The following is a 12691-nucleotide window of genomic DNA, read 5'->3' as shown; positions in this document are numbered from 1 at the left end:
ACAAACGACAGGGACCTCGGCCCTAAGGGTGTCCTTAGTCTCAGACACCCCAACGTCGTAGCCATGTTGCTCCGCTTCGTCTCTGGCATCCTCTGCCTCATCCTTGGCCCTCTCGGCCAGAGCTTTAGCCTTCTCAACCTCCTCCAATTTCTTTTTTAGTGCAGCAACTTGGGTCTTGGAGGAGGTCAGCTATTCCTCGGCACTACGCAGCAGCAGCCTTTTGCTCTCGGCTTGCTTTTCAACATTTTCAAGAGTGGCTGCCACGTACTTTCTTTCTTTTTCCTCATCTTGCAGCCTCTTCTTAAGGTCCTGGAGGCTCTTATCGGCTACTTGGAAAGCCTCCACAGTGGCGATGCACCTCCCTTCTTCTTCCTTTATTTGCCTATGGCAGTAATTGGTCATCTCCTCTGCCCGGAAGGAGGCCTAAACAACCTGCCAAGGAAATAAATAAGGATTAGTGAAAGAAGATTAAAAAAAAAAAAAAAAAAAAAGACTAGGGATAAAGGAAAAGGATGTACCATGGCGAGGTATCTTTTAAGGCTAAGGAAGACCTCATGTCTCCTCATACCTCACAGCTCGACCATATCCTTGGGGAGGAGCAAAGCCTGCTCCACCACATCTGCAACGTAGCCGGCTGTTCCTCCCTGGAAATCGCAGATGGAAGCATTGGCAAGGAAAGGTTCCCCATTCAGCATTGAGGCAGGGAGCTAGGCTGGGGGCCCTATCTGAGGATCGCTTCTCTTCTCAACTCCCCTCTGCCCCGTTTTGGCTTGTTTAGAGGCTCTTTGAACCTCGTCCTCGCGGGGGGGAAGGGTTTGTCCAGCTCCGATCACCTCCTTCCCTTTTGACTCTCTTTTCCTCTTCAGTTCTACTGCTTGAAAGGGCATGGCAGGCGGAGGAGTGGGGGACTTAGTCTGGGCAGCCTTCCCAGGTGCATCCCTCCCAGGTTGGGACTCTATTAAATCAAGCAAACTAGACTTCGGTCTGTGTTGTATCCCCTTCTTTTCGATTATTGGTGAGAATGGAAGGTCGAGATCAGGATTTGAAATTTCCGGGGATAAGGCTCGGTTGAAAACTTTAAACTCGTTCTCAGAATCAGCTACTTCTACCACTTCTTCTTCTTGTATGTTGAGGGGGGGGGGGGGTGAGACGAAGTGGCTACACTGGTTGTTTGTTGTAGCGACAAGGCCCCTACTTTTGGTATACCTTCAGGAATGAGGGTTAGGATTTCTACACCCTATACTTTTGGACCAGGGAGAAGGAAATCTAGCACAACTATGCTTATCCAGTGAAGGCAGGGATCTCTGGCCCTTATGACACACTTGGGAGCTTGGAAGCTTGACGAGATTGGCGTGTATCCTAGGATCAAGTGAGCCGCTCGTAACTAGCCATCTGAGTTCACAAACACCTCGGCCTTAAGGATTTTGTCTAGACTATCCTTGTTGACCAGTTGAAGTTCAGTTCGACAGCGTGTTTATCTGCAAAAACATCAAAGAAACGAAAAGCTGCAAGGATCAGCAATGGTATGAAAGGAAGAAAAACGTAGAAAACATAAATTTAAAATAGCTATCCTAAGTCTAAAACCCCACCTGGCTGCCCCTCCCTCGTTGGGCAAGGGAGGCCGTCAATCCAATTCTCCGACACGATAAGAAAGTCTTTCTTCAGACTTTTGTTGGATTTAGGTAGGCACTAAATGAGCTTGACTTCAGGGTACCTGGACTTCAAGTAATACCCTTGCCCCTTTAGGTGATAGAGGTTGTAGACCTAGTTAACGTCATGGTGGGTAAGCCCCAACCCCATACTTTCATTAAGGGCATCTACGGAACCTAAGATCCTAAACATATTCGGGGCACACTGAGTAGGGGCTAGTCTATGGGCTCTAAGGTAATCCCTAGTAATGATGCCCATGGGTATTCTCATCCCGCCTTCTATAAAGGCAATCATGGGAATTACTACCTCTCCCTCTCGCCTATCTTCGTGCCATTGCCCCTCCTCACAATACCTAATGCCTACTCCTGGGGGAATCCTGTAACAGGCCCTAAAGTTCTCTATCGCCTCCTTGGAGTCTACTAGACACTTAAACCTACCCATTTCTATAAGGGCTTGAAGGGAACTTGAAAGGTTGAAGGGAGAAAAAAGGGCCGAGAAGAGGAAATGTATGAAAAAGAGATTTGTGAAGACTTACAGAAATAAGGAATGTCTCCTCGGACAAGCTTTTAGTATTTGTAGAAGCACGAGAGAGATGGGTGAGTTGACAGGTTCAGTGTATAAGCGCTGGGAGTTAAGTGATTGCTAAATGAAGAAAAAGTTCAATTTGAGTGATATTTATACCAACGAGAGGGCTACAGAGCGGGAAAATTCCCACCCAAGCCTCAACAGAGTTCTCAGCCATCAGATTCGCATCATACTGTCAAACGTGGGGGACAGGAAGCCGCAGGAATTTATTGCAGGCATGCCTCAAAGGTCAAAATGCGTGCCTCAGGCAGTTAAAAAGGCGCCTTCAATAGCGGAAGTGGGATGCAGAGAACACAGGGCGACTACAATGACATCGAAATCCTCCTTTCTTCCCGAGGAACCAGAAAGAAGAATCTTTAGGGGGCTATTGTAGGGGCATTAGGGCTCGAAGACCGTCGTTTATGTGTGTCTTGGGCCCAAGGCCCAAGCCGAGGACTAAAGACCAGTCGGGGAGGGGTGAGCACCATCAAGGGGACACGTGCTAATGGGTGATGAGGTCAACTTTAGCCATAATGGCACAAGAGGGTAGGCCAAGGACAGATGTCACCTCGGACTGATAATGCCGAGGTCTGAACAGGTAGTCTACCATCCAAAAAGGTATTCTCGGAAGTTCTACAAGCAGGGACAAGCATTGCAAAAACAAAGTATGGACAGAAGCCCTAAAATATCTGAGAAGGAATCCACTACCACCGCATTTAAGGCTCTGCAGCTAATTTTCTGGCTGCATTAATGTGGAGAAGACCCCTGAATAGGGCTATGTTGGTCGTCCCAACGCACAAGGTAGCTTAAGGGGGTGTCCGATGGGACAGGCAATTAAGTAAGGGAATGGATGGCCAACAAATGGAAGGCCAAGATCGTTTAAAGGGGACTATATTATAGGAGAAACTCCCCATAGAAGGGGGATGGAGAAATTAAGAGAGAAATACTATAGTAATTAAGAATCAAACTTGTAATCATACTTGCAAGGAATATATAAGAGCTAACTTCCTCGAACTCATGTCGAGAACTGTTTTTCTAAACTTAATCCAACCATCTTCTTAGTTCCTGTGAGTTGAGCCTATTTCACTTGTGATCCAATTCACTCTGACCCAGTTTTACAAACCACTCTCTATAAATTCATTGTTCTAAGCTTTTGGGCCTCACTCCATTCGATCTCGGGTTGCGTTCCAAATTAGGCCCCTACATTTCTAAACATCAACTCAATAATACATCAGATTAATATTAGAACTTTTTCTGAAAGTTCACATTAACAAGTTTGTTTGTTTCCCTGAGCAATAGTAGATATACTAAATGTTGAACAAGCGACTAAGATGAAAAAAAAAAAAAAAAAAAAGAGTAATAGGTTAGACTAAAAAGTTTCCAAGTTTCAAGCTTCCAAAACCAAATTATTAGACAATTAGCAAAGAATTCTATGGTAACAGTAAAGGAATAGCAAAAGAATACTAATAATTAAAGAGAGGCTTAATTGTAGAGGAATTGCAACCCAAAAAATAATTATAATAGTAATAATAATAATACGAGTTGGGTTGTGTTAGCCTGTCGGGTAACCGTACCATATCCATCAAATTCGAGTACCTGAATTCTCAATGCCCAATACCCCGAATTTCCTTATCTAGCTAGTTGGGTAAAACCCATGCTCATCGAGTTGGGCCGGGTTGGGTACTCATTGCTAGTGGATTTTGGTCAACAATAATTTAATAGAAAATTTTAGATAACAAGTTGTTATTGGTTTCATTCTCAAAAAAAAAAAAAAAAAAAGTTATTACTAGTTTTAATCTTGACCTACTACTAATATCATTATTACTCACCAATATTAGCCTGCTACATCAAATTTGTTGTGAAATTTTGTGGACATAAATATTAACGTTATTCTTTTTTTTATTCTTGAGAATCATATTAACGTTATTCTTTAATGTTAGATTCACCATTATTAAATATTGCTTATTGGCATGATCTTCTAAAATCAACATCATTAAGCAAAATATCCTTAAATAAAAATCAGCATCAAGCCAAACCAGCTTCAGTACCCCACGTGAAGTCCATGGCTCAAAATTACCGAAAGACCTCTATTCAAGCATCCTGTAAAGACCTCTAAAGGATTTGGGGATTTTAAACATCCTTTAAAGCGTGTTTGGGGATTTTAAACATCCTTTAAAGACCTCTATTCAAGCCAAGTGAGTGGAAACATTTAGGCAATTGGCACCTTCCAAAATATTTAGGAAATTGGTGCCTTCCTATGCAACAAGTACTCGTGAGTTGAGTGTCCAGGAGGGAAAGACTGAAATAGTTGGAATATATCGTAACTATCTTAAAAAAAAAAAAAAAAAAAAAAAAAAAAAGGAAAAAAGAAGGTGAAAACACCATTTTAGTTCCTACATTTTGATAACAATCAACTTGGCCCATGTTATTTTGAACTTGCATTCAATTCGGTCCTTACTATTAGCTCACTAATGGAAAATACCTATGTGGCAACCTATGTGCATTGTTGGCACAATTGGAGCCTATGTAGCAACTAGAATAATAAAAAAAAAAAAATTATTAACTTCAAACAAATCCACATAAGTAATTAATTTATCAATTTTAAAGAAATTTTAAAAAAATAAAAATCAGATCTGAAACATGCTGATTTTTAAACTTAACCCAGAAAATCAAACTCAAATCAATTTTCATAGATCTCAGTTCTTCAATACTTACCTATACACACCATCGTTTGGCTCAACCTTCTACAATTTCTCTTTCCCTCAATGGTTCCAATCTCTGTTTCCCATCTCCCTGTAGCTATCCACAGTCCAAAATCAATCATCTATAATCCACAACTAAATAAACCCCAAATCCAAAAATATTCAATCAAGTAATCAATCCAAAGGGGTGGAGAGAGAGAAACTAGCATATGCCCATTACCCGAATTTTTTTTCCAAATAACAATAAATATTAAAAAATTTAGTTAATTGTCATATTTCAAAACAGTATTAAAAATTAGCATCTTGAGTGTCTAAAACTCGAGTTCCAAGATAAAAATCGAGTTTTTAAGTCTCGATTTGTATGTGGATTAGTTTAAAGTGGGAAAAAATTAAGCTGAAAATCGAGTTTTAAAGATTCGATTTTCATAAATTGAATAAAAACGCCGCTATAGGTCTATAAAACGTCACTATAGGGCTTAAAAACGCCACTATAGGACTCCATAAATCTGTACTTAAGAAAAAAAATTTTCCAGGAAAACGCCGCTATAGAGCTTTAAAACGTCACTGAAAGGCTTAAAAACGCCACTATAGGTGAAATTTTTTTCGCATGAAACTCGAGTCTTAAAGACTCGAGATGCTACTTTCCTTTATTGTTTCAAACGTTGCCTAACTAACTATATACAATTCTTTTGCATTGCTGTTTTGCACATTACCTCCCCATTACCCCGCCACTAGTCTTCTTCTCCACAATTACAGAAAACCAAAGCCTCAACGTTGAAATCTAAACTTATCCACTACTCTTTCTTTAAGCTATCGGACGGGTGGACTAGGATGATTCAAGGCATAGATCTAAAACCCAACACAACACTGCCAAACGAGCCTCCACATGCATGCAATCCTCTTCATTTCCCACACACCTTCTTCTATTTATATAATAAAGTTTCAACTGGTTTTTTTTTTTTTTTTTTTTTTATATATATTTATGGTCAGCCTAGATTCCTAAAGTGAAGAACTGAGATTTGTAAAAATTTATATGGATTTGATTTTCGTTTAGCGTGCTTCAGATTTGAATTCAATTTTTAATTTTTTAAAAATTGATAAATTAATTAATGATGTGCAATTGTTTGAAGTTAATAAAAAAATTATTATTTTTTGCCACGAATGTATTTTCTGTTAGTGAGTTAATGATAGGGATCATATTGACGCAAGTTTAAAATAACATGTACCAAATTGACTGTTATTAAAATGTAGGAATTAAATTGACTGTGACCCATTCTAAAAAAAAATAAAAAAGATTGATTATGACCTTAAAATATAATAACCAAAATAGTGTTTTCGTACATGCATGGCAAATTAGTACCTACCACCCATAGATGCAACGATTCCAATTTCCAAATGCACTCAAACTGTGACTTTCTACCAGGCATTAAAGTCTACATGGATATTTAAGCAAATTAAGAACAAAAATTTATTTTGCTCTTGCAAGCATTAAAATCTCCACACATGTCTATTTTCAGGTTAGATTTGGGGATGGTAATGGGAGGAGACAGATTTGAAATAGATGCGCATGCAAGGCGGGTCGGGTCAGAATACATACCTACTGTCAAAACACATGCATCTTGTTTCTTCATCAGACAAGGTCAATACTCAAAGATTCAAAAAAAAAAACTTTATTTCCCAAAATAATTTTCAAATATTGCTATTTTATTTAGTGTTTTTTTTAGTATAATTCAACAAATATGGAAGTAATAATTGCAGCAGTGTGATATGTAATTTCAGATTTGATCCCTTCCATTAATTTCAATTTTGAGCATGATAGCAAAAGAATATTACTACCTCTGTCCTAGTTTGTTTGTCCTTCATTCCATTTTGGGATATCCCAAAATATTGTTCTGTTTTTCAAAATATTGTCATGTTTCTAAAAATAAAAATTATTAGTTTACTAATATTCCTATTATACTCCTACTTTATTTTCAAAACTATTTGAAAAGAAAACTAACTAATATTTTTTTTTTTTTTAAATCAATTTAATTGGGGCACCTTTTTAGTTACCTCATTAAGAATAACTCTTTTTTTTAAAAGCTGATAAATTTATTAAATGGTAGTTTTGTAAATTTATACATTTTTATAAGGTAGACAAGACAATAAATGATATTCCCTTAAAAAGTTTGAGTTTTCAAACAGAACAAACAAATTGTGATGGAGGGAGTAATAATTAAAGAGAGGCTTAATTGTAGTGGAATTGCAACCCAAAAAATATTAATAATAGTAATAATAATAATACGGGTTGGGTTGTGTTGGGTGACCGTACCATATCCATCAAATTTGGGTACCTAAATTCTCAATGTCCAATACCCCGAATTTCCTTATCTAGTTGGGTAAAACCCACACCCATCGAGTTAGGTCAGGTGGGTACCCATTGCAAGCGGATTTTGGCCATCCCTAAATACTACGTAAACTATGTTTTTCACAATAATTTAATAGCAAATTTAAGATAACAAGTTGTTATTGGTTTTAATCTTGACCCACTACTAATATCATTCTTTTACTCACCAATAATAACTTGCTACATCAGATTTGTTATGAAATTTTTGAGGCCATAACATATTAACGTTATACTTCTTTTTTTATTTTTTCTTTTTTGAGAATGATATTAATGTTATTCTTTAATTATAGGTTCACCATTATTAAATATTGCTTACTGGCATGATCTTCTAAAATCAACATCATTAAGCAAAATATCCTTAAAATAAAAAATCAACATCAAGCCAAACCAGCTTCACTACCCCACATGAAATCCATGGCTAAAAATTACCAAAAGACCTCTATTCAAGCATCATGTAAAGACCTCTAAAGGATTTGGGGATTTTAAACATCCTTTAAAGACCTCTATTCAAGCCAAGTGAGTAGAAATATTTACGTAATTGGCACCTTTCCAAATATTTAGGCAATTGGTACTTTCTCGTGCAAAAAAGCATTTGAGGGTTTAAGAGGGAAAGACTAAAAGAGTTCAAATATATTGTAACTATCTAAATAAAACCTTCATTTTTATAAATGTGTGTATTTCCATTCCCTTTAAGAGTAAATTTTTACCTTATTTAAGGGGCTTCACATTAAGCTCTAAATAATTATTAGGAGAAATTTAAGGATGCAATTAAAACACCTTAATAAATGGAAAATAGTTTTCTCAAAAAAAAAAAAAATACATGTAAAAAGAGGAGATAAATGTGATACATGCATGGCAAATTAGTACCTACCACCTATAGATGCAATGATTCCAAATGCACACAAATTGTGACTTTCTAAGCAGCATTAAAGTCGATCCACATGGATATTTAAGCAAATTAAAAGCAAAAATTTATTTTGCTCATGCAAGCATTAAAATCTCCACACGTCTATTTTCAAGTTAGATTTGGGGATGGTAATGGGAAGAGACGGATTTGAAATACATGCGCATGCAAGGCGGGTCGGGTAAGAATACATGCCTACTGTCAAAAACACATGCATCTTGTTTCTTCATCAGACAAGGTCAATACTCAAAGATTCAAATAAAAACTTTATTTCCCAAAATAATTTTCAAATATTGCTATTTTATTAAGGGGTTTTTTTTTTTTTTTTTAAGTATAATTCAACAAATATGGAAGTAATAATTGCAGCAGTGTGATATGTAATTTCAGATTTGATCCCCTCCATTAATTTCAAATTTTCAGCATGATAATAAACATGCACATATATGATACGTACGTCTTTGCATTTTTTTGGAATATTATCCCATAAAGATACGTCCTTGCATTATTTCAGAATTTCCTATAAATATTTTCAACATTAAATACCATGGAACTAAGATTACAAGCATATATATAGCATTCATTTTGTTTCACTTTATTCACGTAGAGGTAAAAGGTTTATATGCGCGTGTTTCTTGGACAAAACTAGTATTCTATAGCCATGGCTACAAATCTCTCTCTTTTTTTGTCAATTACACTTCTCCTTCTCGTAATACAGCCTATTAGAGGACACTCTTTCAAGTCCCTCCAACATCTTGAGGTATCTCACAAGGGCCAAACAGTGAAAGGACTGCATGAGATCAAACACTATCTCAGTACATTCGGCTACTTAAAGTTAAACCACAGCATTGGTTTGAGCAAATATGATCATGCTAGTGTAAAAGACAAGGATGAGTTCGATGAACATTTGGAACTAGCAATAAAATCTTTCCAGAAGAATTTTAATCTTAATGTCACGGGGAGGCTCGACTCTAGCACCCTGAATGAAATGATGACTCCAAGGTGTGGAGTAACTGATGATGACAACATGAGTCCGAATTATGCATTTTTCAATGGAAAGCCAAAATGGGATAAGAACTATCTCACCTATACCTTTGATTCAAGTGTCACGCCAGAGGTACTGGAAAAGTTAAGACCTGCAGTGCAACAGGGTTTCGAAGAATGGCTCAAATGGACACAATTTACATTTGCAGAGGCACGACAAGGTTCCAAATCTGACATTATGATAGGATATTATAAGGGTTGGCATGGAGATTACCAAGCATTTGATGGACCTGGTAAGGTTTTAGCTCATTCTTTTCCACCAACTATGGGAAAAATGCACTTTGATGCTGATGAGAACTGGAGCACTGATAAACCAAATGGTGATCAAATTGACATGGTATCGGTGGCCACACACGAAATTGGACACATTCTTGGACTCCAACATAGTACAGATGTAAATGCAATTATGTACCCTTTTCTGAATTTTGGAATGACAAAAAGAGAATTGAGCCATGATGATATTGATGGCGTGCTTGCTTTGTATGGCACACCTTAAAAGGTTGAACGGGAAAAGGGGTACCACGAGAAAGAATATTTGCCTTTTATTACAAGTATGGTTTAAAATAAGAGCTATTGTATTATCAATTATGTATATATTACATAATCTAATATATAATGATTGCGAGACATGTTAGTGGTTATTCGGTGTGGACGGAAGATGTTCTTCCACAACTTCATGATGTACTTTTGGCCAATATTGCCTAATTTTATAAAATTCAGCGTATCTCTTCTATAAAAAATAATAATTTATTAATGTTTGCCTTTAGTTATAACCATTTCATTATGATGGTATGGGGGATTTTCTAAATAATTTATTTATTTATTTTTACCATGTCATTGAGTTTTTTTAATAATGATTTGCATGCGGACTGCGGAGTACAAGTATTGCAAAGATCTATTTTGTTTGGGCTTCATAATATTAGACTAAGAGGACAATAGATAATACAAGAGTAGTGAATGGTAGAGAAGACACATGATCATGTGTAAAATTTATATATATATATATATAGAATTAATTTTTATGAGAAAATAAATAGTTTTTTTTTTTGGATGTTCTTTTACTCTAAAATGTTATTGATAGTTATTATCATTATTATAAACTATATCTCTTTTGGGAAATTACTAATTTTGTATTTTATTATCAATGTTGTTGGTTATAAATAAGGAAACAATGAAATGATTATTCTAAAAATATAGATTTTGATAATTTGACTTTAAAATATTCGAGACGATATAATTATGAAATATACACTCTTAAAAGTTTATGATTATATTGATGTCCCTCTGTTATATTTGAGTAACCAAGACCAAGATATCATTTCTTAAATGGTAGTGGTGGATTTGACGTGCTTGAGGCGAACCTTATGCGGATTAGACCAAGCTGTTACGGTTGTGCTTGAGCTCAACCTCTAAATAGTTCTAGAGATAAATAGATCCAAATGATCAAAATACAAATTCTACAGTAGATCTAAAGTGATCAAACTTCCACGGTTAAGAGTGTTCCATTTTTTTAATTCTTTTTATTTTTCCTCTAAAATTGAGAAATTAAATTTTTTAATTCAAATGCTGACTTGGGTTTTTAAAATAGTAATTGATTTTTTTTAAAAAAAATATTAGTCACATCAGCTCAAGTGTGTCAATTGTGCAATGTATTCCACGTAGACATTTTTTTATAGTGAGTTTACGGTAGGAACCAGATTGATTGCAAGTTGCAAGTTGAAAATAACAAAGACCAAATTGACTGTAATCCTAAAATATAAGGTCCAAAATAGTGTTTTCACCTATATTTTTTTAGGGAAAATTTCCATTTTTTTGCACATTTAATAAATTTATTTGTATTTTAACTAATATTAAATTAATTTTGACATCATCATGGTTCGACCTCAATTGAATCTTGGTCCGACCTTAAAAACCTTAAACATCTCCCTTCTATGGCTCTTTCAACGTCTAGGTCTAAAAACCATGCAAAAATGACTAGAAACCCTTGTTTGTTTAAAAAAAAAAAAAAAGACAAAATCCCTAACCGAATTTGTTACCAAAAAGGTAAGATCACTTTTAGTAATAATTATACTCCCTCCGTCCCATATTGTTAGTTCTCTATTCCATTTTGGGATGTCCTAAAATAAAACATCTTTCTAAAATTAATAAATATAATTTCTATCTTACCATTTACTTTATTTAAAAAGTCAATGTCATTCTTTTTATACAATTTAAATTAATGAGGGTATTTCTCTTTAAAAAAATTAAGGAGGATAATTTTGGAAACTTATATCTTTTTATACAACAGATAAAACAATAAATGATATTTCCTTAAAAAGTTAGATTTTTGAAACATAACAAATAAAAAGTTGGGTTTTTGAAATATGACAAACAAATTGAGACGGAAAGAGTATTATAATCCCAACAATATTTTTTTTTTAAACATCAACTCAATAATACATTAGATTGACATTAGAACTTTTTCTCAAAGTTCACATTAACAAGTTTGTTTGCTTCCCTGAGCAATAGTGGATATTCTAACAGTTGAGAGAGAGAGAGAGAGAGAGAGAGAGAGAGAGAGAGAGAGAGAGAGAGAGAGAGAGAGAGAGAGAGAGAGAGAGAGAGAGAGAGAGAGAGAGAGAGAGAGAGAGAGAGAGAGAGAGAGAGAGACTAAAAAGTTACCAAGTTTCAAGCTTCCAAAACCAAAATTATTAGACAATTAGCAAAGAATTCTATGGTAACAGTAAAGTAATAGCAAAAGAATACTAATAATTAAAGAGAGGCTTAATTGTAGTGGAATTGCAACCCAAAAAATAATAATAATACGGGTAACAGTAAAGTAATAGCAAAAGAATACTAATAATTAAAGAGAGGCTTAATTGTAGCGGAATTGCAACCAAAAAAATATTAATAATAGTAATAATAATACGGGTTGGGCTGTGTCGGGTGACTATACCATATCCATCAAATTTGGGTACTTGAATTCTCAATGCCCAGTACCCCAAATTTCCTTATCTAGTTGGGTAAAACCCACACCCATCAAGTTGGGGATCGGGTGGGTACCCATTGCTAGCAAATTTTGGCCATCCTTAAATACTACGTCAACAATATTTTCATAATAATTTAATAGCAAATTTAAGATAATAAGTTGTTATCAGTTTTAGTCTTGACCCACTACTAATATCATTTTTTACTCACCAATAATAGCCTGCTACATCAGATTTGTTATGAAATTTTTGTGGCCATAACATATTAATGTTATTCTTTAATTATAGATTCACCATTATTAAATATTGCTTACTGGCATGATCTTCTAAAATCAACATCATTAGGCAAAATATCCTTAAAATTAAAAATCAACATCAAGCCAAACCAGCTTCACTACCCCACATGAAATCCATGGCTAAAAATTACCAAAAGACCTCTATTCAAGCATCCTGTAAAGACCTCAAAAGGATTTGGGGA

General features: G+C 35.4%; 1 protein-coding gene across 1 annotated transcript; it reads left to right on the top strand.

Moving 5' to 3' along the window:
- The first annotated feature begins 8864 nt into the window (after positions 1-8864).
- Positions 8865-9743, top strand: LOC126704173 (metalloendoproteinase 1-like). Its single transcript, XM_050403198.1, has one exon. It carries the CDS (start codon positions 8865-8867, stop codon positions 9741-9743), a length of 879 nt encoding a protein of 292 aa, XP_050259155.1.
- Positions 9744-12691: the final 2948 nt, after the last annotated feature.

Source organism: Quercus robur, chromosome 10, assembly GCF_932294415.1.
Source record: "Quercus robur chromosome 10, dhQueRobu3.1, whole genome shotgun sequence".
Lineage (NCBI taxonomy): Eukaryota > Viridiplantae > Streptophyta > Magnoliopsida > Fagales > Fagaceae > Quercus > Quercus robur.
The sequence above is the reverse complement of the archived record's forward strand: the minus strand, read 5'-3'. Positions and strand labels throughout refer to the sequence as shown.